This window comes from Aspergillus steynii (genome assembly GCF_002849105.1).
Source record: "Aspergillus steynii IBT 23096 chromosome Unknown P170scaffold_3, whole genome shotgun sequence".
Lineage (NCBI taxonomy): Eukaryota > Fungi > Ascomycota > Eurotiomycetes > Eurotiales > Aspergillaceae > Aspergillus > Aspergillus steynii.
Genome location: NW_020194400.1, coordinates 224251 through 240794, shown reverse-complemented (window position 1 = coordinate 240794; position 16544 = coordinate 224251). Strand labels below are relative to the sequence as shown.

The following is a 16544-nucleotide window of genomic DNA, read 5'->3' as shown; positions in this document are numbered from 1 at the left end:
CTCGGTCATGATCTCCCTACAATCACACTTGAACATGAATTCATCTCAGTACGACCGATTAAGACCAATAATCAGATTCATTCATTCTTTTGATCTAGCTTCATGACTCACAATCTTCATCCGAGGTGAGTCAAGCGCTTGTGGAACATAGTAACTTCTCGGCACACAGGCAGCTCGTATTTGTTGGCTTTCAAATGGGCAGTATTATCTTAAGCTCCACCGGGAGGTAGTACATGCTACAGAGTAAGATGCGGGCACTGCTTCGGGAATATGATCGACATATACAGCCGTTGACGCCGATGGGATATGTAGTTTCAAAAAGATCTGCATCGCGATACTATGCATACTACCAAACATCTCACGGATCTTGGAATAGTAACTCAACGTAATCGAATATCGACGTTCTGCACCCAGTTCCCCAGAATCATACAGTTCAGCATAACTATAAGCTCACATTTTCTTTCAACACAAGATTTCCACCCGCCCTTTCACATCATATGCAAAGAATAAAACTCCGCATTGTCTTAACAGGACACGTGCGTGCCTTCGATTAGGGCTTATCGATCAATCCGAGGACAATAGATAAGAGCATTTTCGTATAAACCGACCTCTTATCCTCTTTCCAGAGACCGGAGAGAATTGTTGGCTCTGTGGCTGTAAAGACCCTGGTTCTACCAAAATGCAGCTGTGAGGCGGAGTAGGTAGGGTTCGGCGCTCGGTGTTGGAGTCCACCTAAGGGGAGGCTTGGCGGTCCCGAGACCCGAGGATCCACTCCGTACACTTGTGGTATTGCCCACGCGTTTCATGGATAGCTGGATCAGGGTCTATGGGGTCTAGAACTAAGATGTATTTGCTCGTGGCCTTGTCTGTTATATGAAAATAAGCTACGGTTTGTTCTACAGATATTATCATAACGGCAAAATATAATATATAAATAGACACCTCCATTGGATTTCTACCCAGTCAAGTAGGATGAGCAGTTATAGTCATGTTGTCTGGACATTAATGCCTCCAGGATGTATTTTCTTTCGGCTTTTCTCTTTGTTATGGTATGTTCAGGTGTTAAGATGATTAGGATAGTTGAAGCACTACGAAAGTGTCAATAGTCTCAATTTATATAGCCACTCACCGGGTATCTAAAATATACATTTTAACTATCGGAATTCGAAAGAATAACCAAACCAGTCTTTTACAATGCAGAGATAGTAAAGAACATATATCACGTATAGCTCACAACTCACCCAAACTAACCTCCACCCCATCCAAACCCATTGTTGTTACAATCTGATCCATCCACGGCGTGATAGGCGGACGCTTCGTCTCAGGCGTAATCAACGACTTGATCCGCAACTGGGCCTGACCCGGAGAATCGGGCGGAGTTAGCAGCGACCTATCACCCTCTGGAGATAATGAAGCTGAAGAGGAAGCGGACGGTGACAGCGATGGCGACGGAGGGATCTGATCCTCCAACAGCCGAACCTCGTCCTCCACAGCCTCGCGCTGACTCGGATCGAGAATCATAACACAATAATTAAGAATTCTCAACCCCGACCGAATACCCCTATCGAATAGAGTGGAGTAGCGATCGAAAAACACATGAGGCAAAGGGCCGATAAATTCCCGCGTCGAGGTGCCCTGCCGACGCTTCTGTCCGGATCGCAACATCGACACCGCGACGCCGAATTCCGTGCGTATGCCGCGAAGAGCTGCGCGTGTCGCCTGCACCTCTTGCAGCAGCGCCGGCCGAAGCGCGGTTTGCTCCTTGCCAGATTTACAGCGCAGCTCGCGCACTTTTTTCACGTGCCCTGGGATTCGAGTCACCACGAGACTTCCGCGCTCGACGACGTCCGTGTATAGCGACGAGTCGGGTAGTTTGGCATTATCAGAGATGATCTGTTCGTTGAGAGCTTGCCATTTGGGTTCCTCAAGGAAGCACGCCTCACCGGAAATAAGCGCGTGGGTAATCAAAAAATGTCGATATGCCAAGTACAGGGCGCGCCCAAATCCGTGGACGTGCGCAGCGGGTCCGCGGAGTTTCATAAGAGTGCGGATGCCGGCGGCGTGGCGCAGCCAGGCGTCGGGCTCGGTGCAGTGGTGTTTCTCGTAGATGGCGAGCGAAATAGCAGTGGAAAGGCATTCGTCGGATTTCGCAGTGTCGGGGTCGCAGAGGAGGACTGCGAGGCCACGCAGCGCGCGCAGGTAGAGGTCCCGTCCAGCGTGAGTGAATCGCGCATCGTGATACAGAGCTCCCATGTAGGCAGACGTGCAGGAACGCAGGGCCCAGTCAGCTGGGGAAGAGCCGGGGGAACCGCGGCGACGGTCGACATATTCGATCCAATTGACGGGGACTTGTTTTTCGGTGCATTTGAAGTAGCAGGGGAAGCAGGCGAGGATGTAGTTGGTGAAGACTTCGGTTTGTTGGTCGGCGAGGGCGGTGGCGGTTAGCGACGGAGAGACCGTCTCGTCGATGAGGAGCGAGAGCGGTTGGTAGTTGGCGATAATGCGCCCTGTGCGAGGAATCTCAGCCTGCTGGGTGGACTTGGGAAGGACATGGGATGAGGGTGAAGGATCTCGCGATGCGACCGAGCGGGTGCGACTCGGGTCTTTGCATCGCGAACAGGCAGCCCGGCCGTCACACTAAATCCCAGTTAGATCAGAGTGCGATCACAAGCATTAGGCATCTGCCGATGTGAGATATAGATTCCACGATCTGATTGCCGGCTCCACTTCTCTGCACGTCAGATCCTGGAGTCTTGGTCGGTGTCTTCGGGTCGGACAGCGAGAGCACGAATTTGCCACGCCGTCGCGATCGGACTGAACCCTGGAACCTCGAAGAAATGTGGAGGGACCGAGTGGAAATCCCAGAACAAATGAAAACAAATTACGCACCTGAGCGTGCACGCAGTTTTGAGAGTGCGGACCTCTCCGCATACTGGTCGCTCATATAGTAAAAGATGACCAATGTCCTCGTATCCGGAAGCGACGGCATCGAGGAAATCGAATCCAGCGATCCGACGGGAGAGGAAAAGGAAAAGAAGGGCTCAGACGTCAGGGAGTCAAGCTTGGTGGAGACTTGGACGAGCGAAGGTTCGGCCATCGACCCAACGGACCATCCTTAAGGTGGTTTTAGCCCCATCGACTGCAAGTGACTGGAAAGAAGAATAAAATGGGCCGCCAGACTAGAAATCTCAAGCGCCACTGACTAACACCACCGTACATTTAAGGGCCGTCTTATACAAAGTGCTATCATTCTCGATCTCCATGGCTCGCGCCATCGCCTGCCTATGCAAGTACAAAGCCAATCAAACAGAGCATGCCACCGGATTTTAGTCTTTCAGCCAGGAATCACAAAGCGAAGCAGATAAATATAGAGCACAGAAAGTAATATATCAGGTCAATGTAAAATGTAACATGTCATGCAACCGTAAATCGCCATCAATCTCAGAGACACATGGCGGGTCGTGGCACGGGGGAGAAGAAACAGTGATGGGAATCCTAAAGACGCAAATGACCAGGAAGGAAAAGGTGATGAAAGGAAGCCGGAAAAGGAAATGTTCAAACTGCGCCGGATTCGCCAGGATAGAAGAGAGGAAGAAACCAGACATACCAACTGGTCGTCCGCTATACCAAGCCGTCATACAGCGACAAGGCACTGACGATCGTCTCGTCCCGCTTGCTCCCCTCCTTGAATTCCTCCATGTCGAGACTGCCGTTCTCGTCCTTGTCCATCATGCGAAAGATCTTGCGAACGCGTTTCTCGGGGGTGTCTTCGTCCTCGGGCAGTTTCACCATCGAACCCACCTAAGCCGGTCAGTCAAAAAAAAGTCTAACACTCGACCCGAGATCCACGGAAACATACCATCTTGTAAATCGCCTCCACAATCGCCAGCATTTCATCGTACGTGATCTTGCCGTCGCCGTCGATGTCGTATAATTGGAAGGCCCAATCCAGCTTATCCTCCATCTTGCCCCGCGACGTCACCGACAGCGCGCAGATAAACTCCTTGAAATCGATCATGCCACTGTTATCCGAATCGAACACGCGAAATACATAATTTGCAAATGATGACGGATCGCCGAAGGGGAAAAACTGTCGATAGATCTTCTGGAATTCTTCCTTGGTCAGGGTCCCCGAGGGGCAGTCCTTGAGAAAGCCTGCCCGAATGTTAGCCACCCACATCCCCCATGTATCTTGAGATCGGACCGTTCAGACTCTAACGCACCCTTGTACCACTGCTGCAACTCCTTTTTATCGAAATGGGTCGCCTTCTGGAGCTCGTCGAGCTGCGAGGGGGACAGTTTTGACTGACTAGAGAAAGCGATCGTTAGCCAGCCGGGCGACTTGGAAGCGATCGACCGCGCGGGAGAATATTCAAGGCCTGCGAGACCGGATCGCCCATTTCGATCGGTCGCAGCGTCCCGGCCGCATCGCACATGGCGCATGCGTTGCTCGCGACCTTTGTTTCCGCCCTTCCCGAACGGGTATGCGGAGCGACCGGAGGGCCAGTTTGAGCACTTACGACTTGCCCATTGTCACAAACGCAACACAGAAACGAACAACGGTGTATTCCGAGCGAGAATCACGAAGAAACGGCGCAGAAAAACCGACAGATCGAGGATCGAAAGGCGGAAGATGTCATGCGCCCACGCAGGAATCAGCTGAAACGGAGCACGGAAGAGGCGCGGGGTAGTCGAGGTTGGTTGGGATTGATAAGATGGTGCGCCGCTGGGCCGAGGGGCAAAAGTGTCGGACACTTATGCAAAGGGACCGGAGGGGGGCAACGGGGAGAGTTGATGGAGATGCAGGCGGGCGAGTCTAGTGCAGGGGAAGCGATCGAAGAAGCGGATTAGTGCACAGAAGAAGAATGGAATCAGAAAGAGAGTCGAGGCGATTGCGAAAGATCCGCCCGTGGCAAGGCGGTCCAGACCTCCGCCGGCCTTGGCACGGATGGCATTAAATGGCTTAGACGATAATCCACGACGAGAATACAATGGAATGAGATTACGCAATGCCCTGAGGATCTCCACCCTGGCGAAAAACTACTTTCATGTTCTATGTACAGGCCACGCGCTATTGCTCTGCAATCAAACAACCCAATCCAAACAGTTCACAAACTATACAGGGATATCCGAAGACACTGACAATTCATCATCGTTCTATAGGAAATACAACTCGGTCTCGCATGCAGATGCCGATAGTCACCGAGTCCGATCATACAGAGACCGAGATTACAGATGTTCATGCTGAAATATGTTACGATCTTAATCGACCTTGATCGAGCCGTAGATGCGCTGCACAAACGCCCAGCTGGCAAAGAATCCAATGGAGCCTGGATGATCGGTCAGTAACCGAGCCTCTCGGAATGAGTAGTCCTGGCACATACCTGTCAAGATGAAGACTATAAAAGAGATCAAGGCCGAGTATCCGAGGTACAGAACCGCTCCGGTGAACCCGCCGAAGCTCACTCGGGTCGCCCAGAAAAGCAGGGCGTTGAGGAAGACGAATCCACCCGTCATACCCGCGCCCGCGAACGCGCGCCAGTGCCACCGGTAGTTCTCGGCGCAGAGCAAGAAATACACCAACAACACCGTGGTGGCAGCGGACGTGATGACCATCAGTCCGTAGCACAGGAACAGGAATCCGAACATGTAGTAGATTCGGTTGGTCCAGAGCGATTTCGTAATGAGGTACAGCTCCACAAAGATGGCCGCGAAGGGCAGAACACCAGTCAGCAGCAACGACGGAGCAGTTCGGAGGGTGCCGGTCATCGGGGGTACTTGGCGCGGAATCTGGTTGGTCTTGGTCGGACCTTCGATGGCCTAATGAACAGTTAATAAGGAAGAACATTCAATCGATCGGCTCGAAACATACCTGCTGCTTGAATCCAAGCCAGCTACCCGCGAAACTCAACGGCACGCTAATGACGAACCAGATCAGAACCAAGGCGAGCATGGTGGTGAACGGAACGGCGCCGCTGGATCCCTTGCCCCAGACGAACAGGTTGAGAAGGAAGAAGACGCTGAAGATGAGCCCGGGGACCAACACCGGGGTCATGATGATGTTGCGCTTCCACGATTCTCCACCAAACGACTTGTATACTCTCGAGGAGACGTATCCTCCAATGAAACCGAACAGAGTGTAGATAAGAAGGATCGCAGTGGCCAGGAACCCGCGGTTCGAAGGAGACAGCAACCCGAGGAGAGCGAAAACTAGACGCTGGTCAGTAGACACCGGGAAGGGCTAGGCGGTTCGAAACTTACCAACGGTAACGCCGGTCATCATGAAGAGCTGGGCACCGTTTCCGACAAGAACACTCAGCAGCAAAGGCGATTGAGGGCAGCGGAACACGTCGCCGTGGACAAGCTTCCAGCCAGAGTCCTCCTGAATGCCATCCTCCACGGCAGCAGACGTGCCATCCAGATCATCCAGGTTGATCATGTCCAGTCGGTTGTACCGCGCAATGTCCTTCTTCAAAGCTCTCACGAGGATCATGCTGACCATGCCGACCAAGAAGACGACGAAAATCGCCGAGTTGATGAGGGAAAGCCAGTGGATCTTCGGGTCCTCGACGTACAGGTATTTGTCCCAACGAGTGGCCCACGGCGTGGTAGATTCGGTCCAGTAGACACTGTAGGTCCAGCTGACGGGCGTCTCGCCATCCTCGTTCAGAACAACGGGCGTCTCGTTGCTACCACAGTCCGCCGCGCCATCCTCGAGCACGTGAGAGGTCCCTCTCGACTCTGGCTTGACAAGCACGCCGACCACCCGGAACTTGTCCTTGTTGCCGAATCCCACACGGTGATAGTCGATGTAGATGTTATAGTGGTTGTGCAGGAGCGACTGTCCGTTCTCGTCCAGGGTGCCCAGAGCAAACCCGGGGCTGTAGAACTTGTCGCCGGTACCGGAGTCAATGTTGATCTGCGCTCCCGGCAGACCATCCACGAGCCAATTGATGTTGTAGCCCTGCGCGATGCGTCGGTTGGTGAATTTGGCGCTCCGGGCGTCGAACTTGACCTCCCTGCACACGGACTTGCACGTCTCATTCTTGGCCATCGACAGCTCGAACGACGAGGTCTGGATCCGGTCGCCAAACAGAATGCTTCCTAAGGATTCTCGGACATCTTTCGGACCGTCTTCCGGGGCACAGAAGTGGAAGGCCTGGTGGTAGTAGTCGAAGGAGAACACGGAATGCAGCTGGTCGTCTTGCTGCGCTAGCCCCGGCGTCAGATGGTTGACGTACAGCGGAACGGATTGACCTTCATCGTAAGAGGTGGGAGCTACACCAGGTAGATAGAAGGCGGCGGAGAGGGAAGGAAGGGCGCCGGCGAGGAGGGTTGAAGCGGGCAGGGTTCGTGTGTTGAACCGCATGGTGAATGTCTGACCCAAAGGCGCTGTATTAGCTCTAGTGAGATACTGGGTCGGGTCTAGGGATTAATAGCTTGTGGGTGCCATACACGTTCTACAGCAGCCACACCACGGACGGATTCCTCAAGCTCTCATGGATTGGGCGTTAGGGATATTGACAGATACCAACTCAGCGGGCGACAACGCGGATTCAATGAGCAATCCAGAGAGAAATCAGCCTTGTGGACAGGATTGCAGGTCACTTCCAGCCCGGAGAGGCCAACTAGCCACTCTTGGCACACGTGATGGGACGCGCGGGCTGAGTCAGCCGCTTTTTGTTCTTATCATCACGTGATGATAACGATCTAAAAATTTCCCTCGAGGGTTTGTCGCCGGCCGCTCGCTCTGCAGTTTATCAACCCAGACTATTTAATATTTATTCCCACCACAATGGCGACGGCAGTGTCGCAACCCGAAGGCCCGGGTCTTCCCAGCATCCCGACCTTACTGGAAAGCATCACGGGATGTCTCAACACCGTCGGATCATCCCTCCCCAAAGCAACCCGCGATGAGCCCTCCGACGTTTCGATCGAACCGCCGCAAGATGGCATCTCGCTGTTGGACACCAAGTCCGAACTACTTCTCTCCTACATTCACAACCTCGTCTTCCTGATGATCCACGAACTACGTGGACTCTCTGCGAACAAGAGTGACGATGCCGAAACCGACCACTCGCTGCGGGAGGACATCGTGAAAAAGCTTGTCGAGCTACGTGTCTACCTCGATCGCGGCGCACGACCATTGGAGGGACGGTTGAAGTACCAAGTCGACAAGGTGGTCAAGGCTGCAGAGGACGCTGAGCGGTCCGAGAAGGCATCCACTAAGGCCAAGGCCGCGAAGGAAGCGGAGGGTAGCGATGACGAGGAGGGCTCCAGCGACAGCGAAGCGGACAGCGACGAGGACGAAGAGGACGTCGATGAAATGGCATTCCGACCCAATGTGTCCGCCTTCGCCAAGAAATTCGAGCCTGCAGAAAAAGCCGACCGGTCTGCCAACCGAGACACTCCCAACGACGGCATCTACCGACCGCCGAGGATCATGCCGACGGCGTTACCCACCACCGAATCGCGTGAGCGCAAGGAGCGCGGACCCCGGAAATCGAACGTTATCGACGAGTTCGTCACGGCCGAGATGTCGTCGGCTCCGATGGCAGAACCCAGCATTGGCAGTACTATCACGCATGGTGGAAGACACACGAAATCGAAGAAGGAGCGGGAAACCGAGGCCGAGCGGACCGCCTACGAGGAAACCAACTTTACCCGTCTCATGGGTGAAAGCAAGAAGGACAAGGCCAAGAAGAAGGGCGGCAGACCCGAAGCCACATATGGTGGAGAGGAATGGAGAGGTCTCACGGAAGGTGCGGATCGTATTTCAAGGCTTACGCGCAAGGCCAAGGGAAGCGGTGGTGCGCTGGACCGAAGCCGCAAACGAAAGACCACGGAAGACGGGCCTCGCGACGACGGAGCTGGAGTTGGTTCGATCTTCGAAAAGCGACGCAAGAAGGTGGATAGCTGGAAGCGGTAGCTGTGTTTATAGACTGTTGGAGATCTTTGCATTCTCGATACCACTGAAAAGTTGATTGGCATTTTGTAAGCAGCGTATACTTTGGAATTATTTATAGTAGAACCTCATCTTTCATAACCGATGCTTGAATGATATTTAAGTATACTCTGTTTCATGTCCAATCTCTCCCTTGAAATCAAAGTGTTAAAATTCATCCTGAGTTATTATCCAAGGTGAGGTTTAGTCTATAGTCTGATAACCCTAACTATATATTTACATGTCGGGTCGCGCCGTCGGTAGTACTGCAAGAACAAATGTCCTTCAAGCAAGATTTGTCTTGTTCAATTCAATTGCTTAGAATATACCTACCCACTATTTTCTATTTCGCTTTTTTCTTTTTCTTTTTTTTTTTTTTTTCCTCGTTTGTGATTTTTCAAGTTCGAGTATTAGATGTAAGCTGCCGGAAATACGTCCAACCGTAGGAATCTAGGCCCAATGATTTTCACATGCGCCCCTTAAATATATTTTAGATAAAAATAGATCATTGGAGAAGGACCCTCGGATCAGAGGACAAATTTTGGGACTCCATGTGCCCTTCCCACAGCTCCAGGGCTGGATGATCTGGCCGGGTCTGACGTCGCCGGTGCCTGTGCCATGACGTCATTGCCCATCGGCCAACTCGGAAGGTGCGTTCTTTTCACTATCGATATCGGTGTTTTTCTATGGGGGAGATCCATCCAGAAACACTTTCGTGTCTTACACTATCCACAAATCCCAGCACGATGGAAAATCCAGGTTCGTTATCCATCCTTTACTGTTCCTTCCATTCGAAGCCTCGGTCGCAATGGATATCCAGGAGGGCAGCCTAACGCCGGTATATGATGAGCATTAATTGACTTCAAATCAGTCGCCGAGATTCCGGTCGTCATCCGCCTGCTCACGCAGGGTACTCCGTCCATCCAAGAAAAAGCGATTAACCGATACTTCACGTCGTCGGCTTCATTCGTCCACCCTTTCTGCCATGTCTGGAGCTACAATGGCAGCCGCTGGGCCATTCAGAAGATCTACCAGTGGTATAAGATCATGTCGCCGCGGGTAGAAGTTGAGATTCATTCCGTCGGTAAGTTTACCTCTATTCTCTTGCACAATCCTGTATGGCATTTGCGGCGGAAGAGGCTAACCAGTAATCCACAGCGTTCGACGAAAGTAACCTCAAACTCTACGTCAATATGTCCCAGATCTTCACCATCTGGATCGTCCCATTCCATGTGGCCCCCGTGACCCTCACGACGGTGCTCGATCTCACGACCGAATCGGGCGACAGGGGGGTGACGAACGGCGAGAGAACGCTCTACTATGTCAAGCAGCAGGAGGATCTGTATCAGACGACGCATTTCGTGAAGTTTTTGCTGCCTCACATCGGCGCGTGGATGGTGTCGTTCTTCCAGTTCTTTGCGACGCTGTTTTGTATCTGCGGGGCGTGGCTGCTTTGGCCGTTGATTTGGTTGGAGGAGAACGGATATGTTCCGAACTATTTGCTGACCGGGGGGAATATCGCATATGATATCCAGCAGAAGGTCGATGAGATTAAAAAGGATTGAATTCTTTTCCTTTTGCTTTGCTTGTATTATTGTTATTATCAAAATATGCGAGGAGTCTAGGTTGTTTTTATTTAACCGGGAAGGAGGCAATCCAATCTTGATATCAGCACATGCAAAGCACATGCAATTGATCTGGCGAAAGACATAAGACGTATTCAATGTATACCGAGTCATACTAGGCATAGATGAACTGACCACCCGTTCTACGGATACTGGAGTATGCGAGGAATGACGATGACGCCTGCGGACCCGCCAGGCTACTGCAGTGGCTCCACCGGGGATGGAATGCATTAGTCTCGAATGCCTTGGCTGCGCGGGGCCTAACGAGGTTTGAAGTTGAAGTTCTCCGACAGCCACAAACTTGGTCTTTGTTCTTGCATACTACCCTGCTGGATTGGGTCATACTGGCGTACGGCGTAAATCTCCGACCGTTGTCGATCCCAGTGCGCCGGTCCGCGCGCATGTGGTTCGGAGTATACGGGGAACGTTGGAAAAGTCAAACTACCACGAAGTTTACCATGGAACCACCGATAGTAAGAGCATGGCGAATTGGTCAGAGCAATTGTAAAAGTCAATATTTCTCAAGTGAAACATGCCCGAGTCAAGAGTAAGGAGAACGCGAGGACGAAAGAGAGCGAAGGGAGGAATCACATGGGTCTGGCATCATCGGTCCACATCGACGTCATCGGTCGAGAACTGGGAGACCCGTGCCTTCTTCTCTTCTCTCCTCTCGGATCTTGCGCGTCAAAAGGCCCTGCTCGTCCGGACTCGACCTGAGAATTGCTCCTCTTTTCTTAGCAAACTCTTCTACCCTTCTTCCCCTCTCTGACCCATATCCATCACCCCAGTCATCACCGTGCTCAACCGTTGATCGTTGCTTCCCCATCGATGGCGGATATGCAAACACCGTCCACCTTCGTGGACTTCATCAAGCATCCCATCGTCAATACTTTCACCTTCTTTTACTTGGTCTTCCAGTCCATCATCAACTATGTCTACGCCCCTGCTCCGCCCCCGCCTTCCTCAGTCACCAATGACCTCCCTAAGAAGAGAGTTGCCGTGATTGGCGCTGGCTTAACCGGTGTCTCGTCGGCCGCTCATTGCGTTGGCCATGGCTTTGAGGTGCAATTGTTTGAACAGCGATCCAAGGAAGAGGGTTTGGGAGGAATATGGAGTGTAAGTCCGCATGTTGCCCAAGAAAGAGCCACTGCTAACGGTTTTACAGCGCGTCAACTCCACCTCCTCACTGCAAATCCATAGCCTCATGTATCGCTTCCATCCCTCGGTCCAGTATAACACTGCCTACCCCACCCAGGAGGAAATCAAAAAGCAGATTGTCGATCTGTGGAAGCGCTATGGCCTTCAAAAACACACCGTCTTCAACACCCCAGTCACCTCTGTCAAGCAAACCAAGAACGGTAAATGGATCATCAACAACGACGACAAGTACGGCCGATTCGACGGAGTGTTGACCGCAGTCGGAGTTTGCGGAGACCCCAAGCAGCCCCCGTTGCCCGACCAGGACAAATTCAAGGGCAGCATCTTCCACTCCTCCAAGCTAGATGGCAAGGATGTCGAAGGCAAGAGAGTTCTCATCGTGGGAGGTGGCGCCAGTGCCATTGAAGCGCTCGAATTTGCGGTCAAATCCAAGGCTGCAGAAATCGATGTCTTATCTCGGTCGGACAAATGGGTGATTCCTCGGAATGTCTTGGTGCAATCCCTTCTCGCAATGAACATCTTCGGACAGGAAACCTCGCTGTCATGGATCCCCGAATGGCTCCTGCATAAATTCTTCTATCGCGATCTGCAGGATATTGCCCCCTCTAGCGGCCTCTACACCACAACTCCCATGGCAAACGATGAGCTGTTCGATCAAATCAGAGAAGGCAAAGCTCGCTGGCTGCGCGGTGACATCGTTTCTGTCAAAGAAGACGGCATTATGTTCAACAGGCGATCCAAGGGCGTGCCGAAAGGCGGTCCTGGCAAAGAGAACTTGGTTCCTGGCGATGTCATCATCATGGCTACTGGATTCAAGCGCCCATCTCTTTCCTTCCTGCCCGATGAGGTGTTTGAAGAACCCTACGGTCCTCCTAGCTGGTATCTCCAGGTCTTCCCGCCCAAGTACACTAGCATCTGCGCCAACAACAGCACCTACGTCAACGCCATCGGAACCGTGGGCAACATGCACATCGGCATCTACACTCGCTTTTTGCTGATGTTCCTGACTGACCCCTTGACTCGCCCCACCGAAGGTCGCATGAAGACCTGGATCGATTTCACGCGCTTCATGAAGAAACTGTCGCCCGTTGGTGCCTTCGACTTCTTCACCTACTCCGAACTTATTTGGTGGTTTGTGTTCTGCATCGTGGTCAACCCCTTCCGCTGGAAGTGGGCCCCCTTCGTCTTGTTCGGCATGGGACGAACCCTTCCTTTGGAAGTGGTCAAGCATGAAGAGGCATTCCGCAAGGAGTTGCTCAAACAGCACCAATAGATTGATACATCGCATCGTTGCCCCAGTCATATCGATAGGACACTATCGTACGCGATCAAAATGTAATGACTTATGATTTTAGTTCCTGTATAAATTATGTTATGCACATCAATGGATATGAATCTATGCCAAGTTCTATACTTGGAATCAATAGGGTAGAAACCTTTGTTGGTAAGAAATCTGAACGAGAGAATGGTTCGCGTTTTGGAAAGACTTTGGTTTAGTTTCTCTAATCTGTAGACGGTGATTTAAAATGCTTATCATCTCCCATCGCTCCTTCTCATTCTGGCGCACCACCAGGCTTCGTGGCCATACCTAAACAGGTAACCACCCATTAATCCTTCCAATCCACTCTCGTCGTCTTACAACTACACCCTTCCTCATGAAATCCTCAAACGTCGTATAATCACCGACATGACACTCGGCGAATGACTTTTTCCCGCTCCGGCGCCAGATCGGGATATAAGAAGTAAATACACAAAGTAAGCAACACGGCATTGGTCGACTATCTTCACACAATCATGGTTGCTTTTCAGAAAGCTCTTATCGAATGAATTATAACCCGAGGGTTGATTGGCGTCACGTTCCACATGTATCCCCTGGAGGTGCAGCCTTGCAGGCACTGCCACTCTGGTTAATGGGACTGAATTCGTGGCCGATATTATTCTTTCCTATCCATAATTGCGCACTTGAAAGCATTTGTGCTAGTTTCAGCATCGACACCTTCCCCAATGTCAGATCCATTATCGATTGTCGGCAGCGGCGTCGGCATCATTTCACTGGGATTGCAAGTGTGCAAGGAAACTGTCTCCTACTGTGAGGCATGGAGAGTCTACGATGAGGACATTCAACGGATTGCGACCAAAGCTGACGAGCTGCGACTGGCTTTGAAGCAGCTACATGCGTTGATCGAGGACCCTCGCCTAAACGATCCAGACACCCAAAAGGATCTCGAGGAAAAGGCGTTCAGTCTGGAGAGTACGGTAATCAGGCTCCATAAAGCTGTCGGACAATTAAAGCCTGTCCTTTCCAACAGCGTTCCAGACAAAATCCGAGCGCAGCTGAAAAGGGCCTCGTATCCGTTCCGAAAGGATACCTTACGCATTATTGAAAATGACCTTGATGGGATGCAGATTGCTCTTCAAACCACATTGGCGATGTGAGTACAGAATGTGACGGGGTTGGCTGGTTGAGATCTAATCAGAAACTTGATAGGTACTCAACTCGAAAGATCACAGAGATCGGGACCGTGTCTGAGACAATCCTCGGGAAGGTCGAACAGATTGTACCACTCCCCAGCTCACTATGATGAATATTACTGACAGAGATTGTGGTATCTTACCTTGTGCAACTATTCGGTTAAATGCCCACCTCCACCGGAAGTACTTCGGTCTTGCTGTGATTGCCAGCATGAATGTGACAGGTGGATGACACAACATCAATTTCGATTCCGATCAAGGCCTGCAGCAAGAACATACCGGTATTACAGTCGCCTTTTGGGACTTGCCTTCACTGTATCGTTTTCGCAGTCAACTGGAGCCGGGGGGTTTGCGATTGCCCCACCCTTGCATCTCTACGCTATGCCGGTGGTAGACTTCGGAGAATTGGAACTAGGTATAGATTCTGCAATGATTGAGTACATGAACACGCGTGAAGAGGACACGCTTGATTCACTGACCACTATGCTTCAACAACAATTCGCCAATAACCACTATACACCAGCTTATAGCTTTTTACACACTGATATCTACGGAAGAACCGAACCGATTTCGATGGTCGATGTGAGTGCATAGATCGCTCCCCTGGTTTGAAATAGACACTCAAATTGAAACAGTATTTGGCGTTGATTTGGAGTTGCATTGTAGGACCGAATTGGGACATAGTGACCAAATCCTTGGTGAAGCTTGGCTCAGTATCCAGCAATACCATGCAATTCGGAGCACTTTATCAGGTTTTGGTCAGGGAAACCTTTGGAGAAGCAGGGTTTCTTCTGATCTCAGATCTTGTTCAAAAAGGAGGGCCGATTGAACTCTTCTGTTCTAGTGGAACTTTCAAGAAGAATATTCGATATATTATTGCAGAGATGCTGAAAGTACGTCAGACAGTGATCATCTTGTCAAACAGTAAAATGCTAATATTTGTTTTCAGTGGTGTTATTCCCCGAGATTGTCAATATCATTCTCCGCGAATTCGAGAATGAGCTGCAGCATGCACTTAAATCAAAAGAATTCTCTATTCAGAGCACATTCTTTGGAGAGAGGTCGCTGCTTGATGTGGCATTTGGATGGCCGCGAGGGGTACAGGTGCTCCCCGATTGGGGCCTCTCCCCGGATTGCACTCTGAACATCCACACACTGAGTAATCTGAAAGATACGAGTGACGGTTCCTCAGACCTCGATGGCTACTATGAGTCAGCTAGGATCATGATCAACGCTGGTTGGAAATGGCACTTAGCTGGTAGAAGAGATCTACTGAATTGCAAGTCCACTAAGAAGCTCCGTTCTCTATTCATCAATGACTTGGTCGATCAGCGCACAGACCTTTGGAAGCAGGCCCAACAACTTTTGCCCCCGGATGAGCTTCCACATCTGAAGAAGGGGCCAGTACTCGATTTCAATGCTTCGAGGGTCTATGAAGCTCTTGTGGCCCAGGGATGTAAAGTGGATTCACGCCTTTATATTAATCCCCCCGGGACTTCGGTCTACCACCATGTTTGGGCTAAATCCATTGGAACGTTGGACGCCCTCTATGAAGCTGGATTTCGAGATATTGACTCTATTGACTGTCAAGGAAGAACCCCAGTGATGCGTTTTCTCCGGACCATAACTGCAATTGATTATTTTACATGGTTTGTTTCAAAGGGCGCCGAACCGTTTCGAAGACTACCACGATCCAGCATAACAGTTGCACACTTGCTCGGTATAACCCTGACCATTTACTCGTATCTTGGCGGAGACGCACGCCTCCCGTCAATCGATCGAATACTGAAAGGTAGAGAATTTCTTCTGTCTCCTATCAAGGATGATTGTGTCTGCGCATGTTCTGCAGGTGGTTGCAGTATCTTATCGGCAGCTCTTAAGCACGCCTTCAGGTTTTTATACATGATATATCCTGTATAACGTGCTGAAAAAAGCCCAATCCTGTTACAGTGCTTTATTTCTTTGCACGGAAGTGGATCTGAATTGGATAAAACAATCATCAGATTTTTCACATTTGATGCTCTCGGGGTGAAACATACTTGCTGTATCGGCAAAGACCTGGAGGCCAGAGAGCGCAACGGGGTTCAAGAGATTCTGGAAGAGGAGAAGCCACTGCGAGAAGTCCTGGAGCGGCTTATTGCTCAATTCGAGGCCAAGCATGCGGAGCTCGGTCTGCCAATTCTAGAATTCCTGGAGAAGCACTGGTACACTCGCATGGTCCACTTTCTTTTGTCGCCTGATCCATACGATGAGGCGCATTAAATGGAGTGTAAGAGGATCGGTATATTCCTCGAGGCGGATGAAGGGGGTATCCCTGATAGAGTGTCCCTTGACATAGGGCCACG

The 16544-nt window shown here is 51.1% G+C and overlaps 8 protein-coding genes across 8 annotated transcripts; 5 read left to right on the top strand and 3 right to left on the bottom strand.

Annotated features, from left to right (window-relative positions):
- Positions 1-1071: 1071 nt before the first annotated feature.
- P170DRAFT_424381 (uncharacterized protein) lies at positions 1072-2931 on the bottom strand (the record flags this gene model as incomplete). The annotated part of the gene is made up of 4 exons (XM_024847563.1): positions 1072-1088; positions 1130-1136; positions 1252-2637; positions 2890-2931. The coding sequence occupies 4 exons, from the start codon at positions 2929-2931 to the stop codon at positions 1072-1074; spliced, it is 1452 nt and encodes a 483-aa protein (XP_024705250.1).
- Positions 2932-3188: 257 nt separating this feature from the next.
- Positions 3189-4615, bottom strand: P170DRAFT_435233 (EF-hand domain-containing protein). Its single transcript, XM_024848896.1, has 4 exons — positions 4521-4615; positions 4224-4309; positions 3860-4155; positions 3189-3801 (listed from the first exon to the last, which is right to left on the bottom strand). The coding sequence occupies exons 1-4, from the start codon at positions 4529-4531 to the stop codon at positions 3622-3624; spliced, it is 573 nt and encodes a 190-aa protein (XP_024705249.1). The 5' UTR covers positions 4532-4615; the 3' UTR covers positions 3189-3621.
- A 401-nt stretch (positions 4616-5016) lies between these two features.
- Positions 5017-7581, bottom strand: P170DRAFT_508228 (transmembrane 9 family protein). Its single transcript, XM_024854544.1, has 5 exons — positions 7456-7581; positions 6262-7378; positions 5873-6210; positions 5385-5820; positions 5017-5330 (listed from the first exon to the last, which is right to left on the bottom strand). The coding sequence occupies exons 2-5, from the start codon at positions 7367-7369 to the stop codon at positions 5263-5265; spliced, it is 1950 nt and encodes a 649-aa protein (XP_024705248.1). The 5' UTR covers positions 7370-7378; positions 7456-7581; the 3' UTR covers positions 5017-5262.
- A 186-nt stretch (positions 7582-7767) lies between these two features.
- Positions 7768-9051, top strand: lcp5 (small subunit rRNA maturation protein LCP5). The gene has a single exon (XM_024848895.1). It carries the CDS (start codon positions 7796-7798, stop codon positions 8927-8929), a length of 1134 nt encoding a protein of 377 aa, XP_024705247.1. The 5' UTR covers positions 7768-7795; the 3' UTR covers positions 8930-9051.
- Positions 9052-9646: 595 nt separating this feature from the next.
- Positions 9647-10630, top strand: P170DRAFT_435229 (uncharacterized protein). Its single transcript, XM_024848894.1, has 2 exons — positions 9647-10028; positions 10103-10630. Exon 2 carries the CDS (start codon positions 10138-10140, stop codon positions 10507-10509), a length of 372 nt encoding a protein of 123 aa, XP_024705246.1. The 5' UTR covers positions 9647-10028; positions 10103-10137; the 3' UTR covers positions 10510-10630.
- A 564-nt stretch (positions 10631-11194) lies between these two features.
- P170DRAFT_404605 (flavin-containing monooxygenase) lies at positions 11195-13127 on the top strand. Its single transcript, XM_024846538.1, has 2 exons — positions 11195-11685; positions 11735-13127. The coding sequence occupies exons 1-2, from the start codon at positions 11398-11400 to the stop codon at positions 12998-13000; spliced, it is 1554 nt and encodes a 517-aa protein (XP_024705245.1). The 5' UTR covers positions 11195-11397; the 3' UTR covers positions 13001-13127.
- Positions 13128-13731: 604 nt separating this feature from the next.
- P170DRAFT_473519 (uncharacterized protein) lies at positions 13732-14309 on the top strand (the record flags this gene model as incomplete). The annotated part of the gene is made up of 2 exons (XM_024853053.1): positions 13732-14159; positions 14216-14309. The coding sequence occupies 2 exons, from the start codon at positions 13732-13734 to the stop codon at positions 14307-14309; spliced, it is 522 nt and encodes a 173-aa protein (XP_024705244.1).
- A 271-nt stretch (positions 14310-14580) lies between these two features.
- On the top strand, positions 14581-16461 carry P170DRAFT_473518 (uncharacterized protein; the record flags this gene model as incomplete). The annotated part of the gene is made up of 4 exons (XM_024853052.1): positions 14581-14781; positions 14835-15096; positions 15149-15655; positions 16256-16461. The coding sequence occupies 4 exons, from the start codon at positions 14581-14583 to the stop codon at positions 16459-16461; spliced, it is 1176 nt and encodes a 391-aa protein (XP_024705243.1).
- Between the last annotated feature and the right edge of the window lie 83 nt (positions 16462-16544).

Bases quoted from the DNA above. Each gene is read 5' to 3' on its own strand.
- P170DRAFT_435233 (XM_024848896.1), bottom strand. The intron at 4,156-4,223 runs GTGCGTTAGAGT...ACATTCGGGCAG, and splicing joins GTTGCAGCAGTGGTACAAGG to GCTTTCTCAAGGACTGCCCC. The intron at 3,802-3,859 runs GTATGTTTCCGT...TGACCGGCTTAG, and splicing joins TGGAGGCGATTTACAAGATG to GTGGGTTCGATGGTGAAACT.
- P170DRAFT_508228 (XM_024854544.1), bottom strand. From the start codon at position 7,369: ATGCGGTTCAACACACGAACCCTGCCCGCTTCAACCCTCCTCGCCGGC. The intron at 6,211-6,261 runs GTAAGTTTCGAA...ACCAGCGTCTAG, and splicing joins GATGACCGGCGTTACCGTTG to TTTTCGCTCTCCTCGGGTTG. The intron at 5,821-5,872 runs GTATGTTTCGAG...ACTGTTCATTAG, and splicing joins GGCTTGGATTCAAGCAGCAG to GCCATCGAAGGTCCGACCAA.
- lcp5 (XM_024848895.1), top strand. From the start codon at position 7,796: ATGGCGACGGCAGTGTCGCAACCCGAAGGCCCGGGTCTTCCCAGCATC.
- P170DRAFT_435229 (XM_024848894.1), top strand. From the start codon at position 10,138: ATGTCCCAGATCTTCACCATCTGGATCGTCCCATTCCATGTGGCCCCC.
- P170DRAFT_404605 (XM_024846538.1), top strand. From the start codon at position 11,398: ATGGCGGATATGCAAACACCGTCCACCTTCGTGGACTTCATCAAGCAT. The intron at 11,686-11,734 runs GTAAGTCCGCAT...ACGGTTTTACAG, and splicing joins GTTTGGGAGGAATATGGAGT to CGCGTCAACTCCACCTCCTC.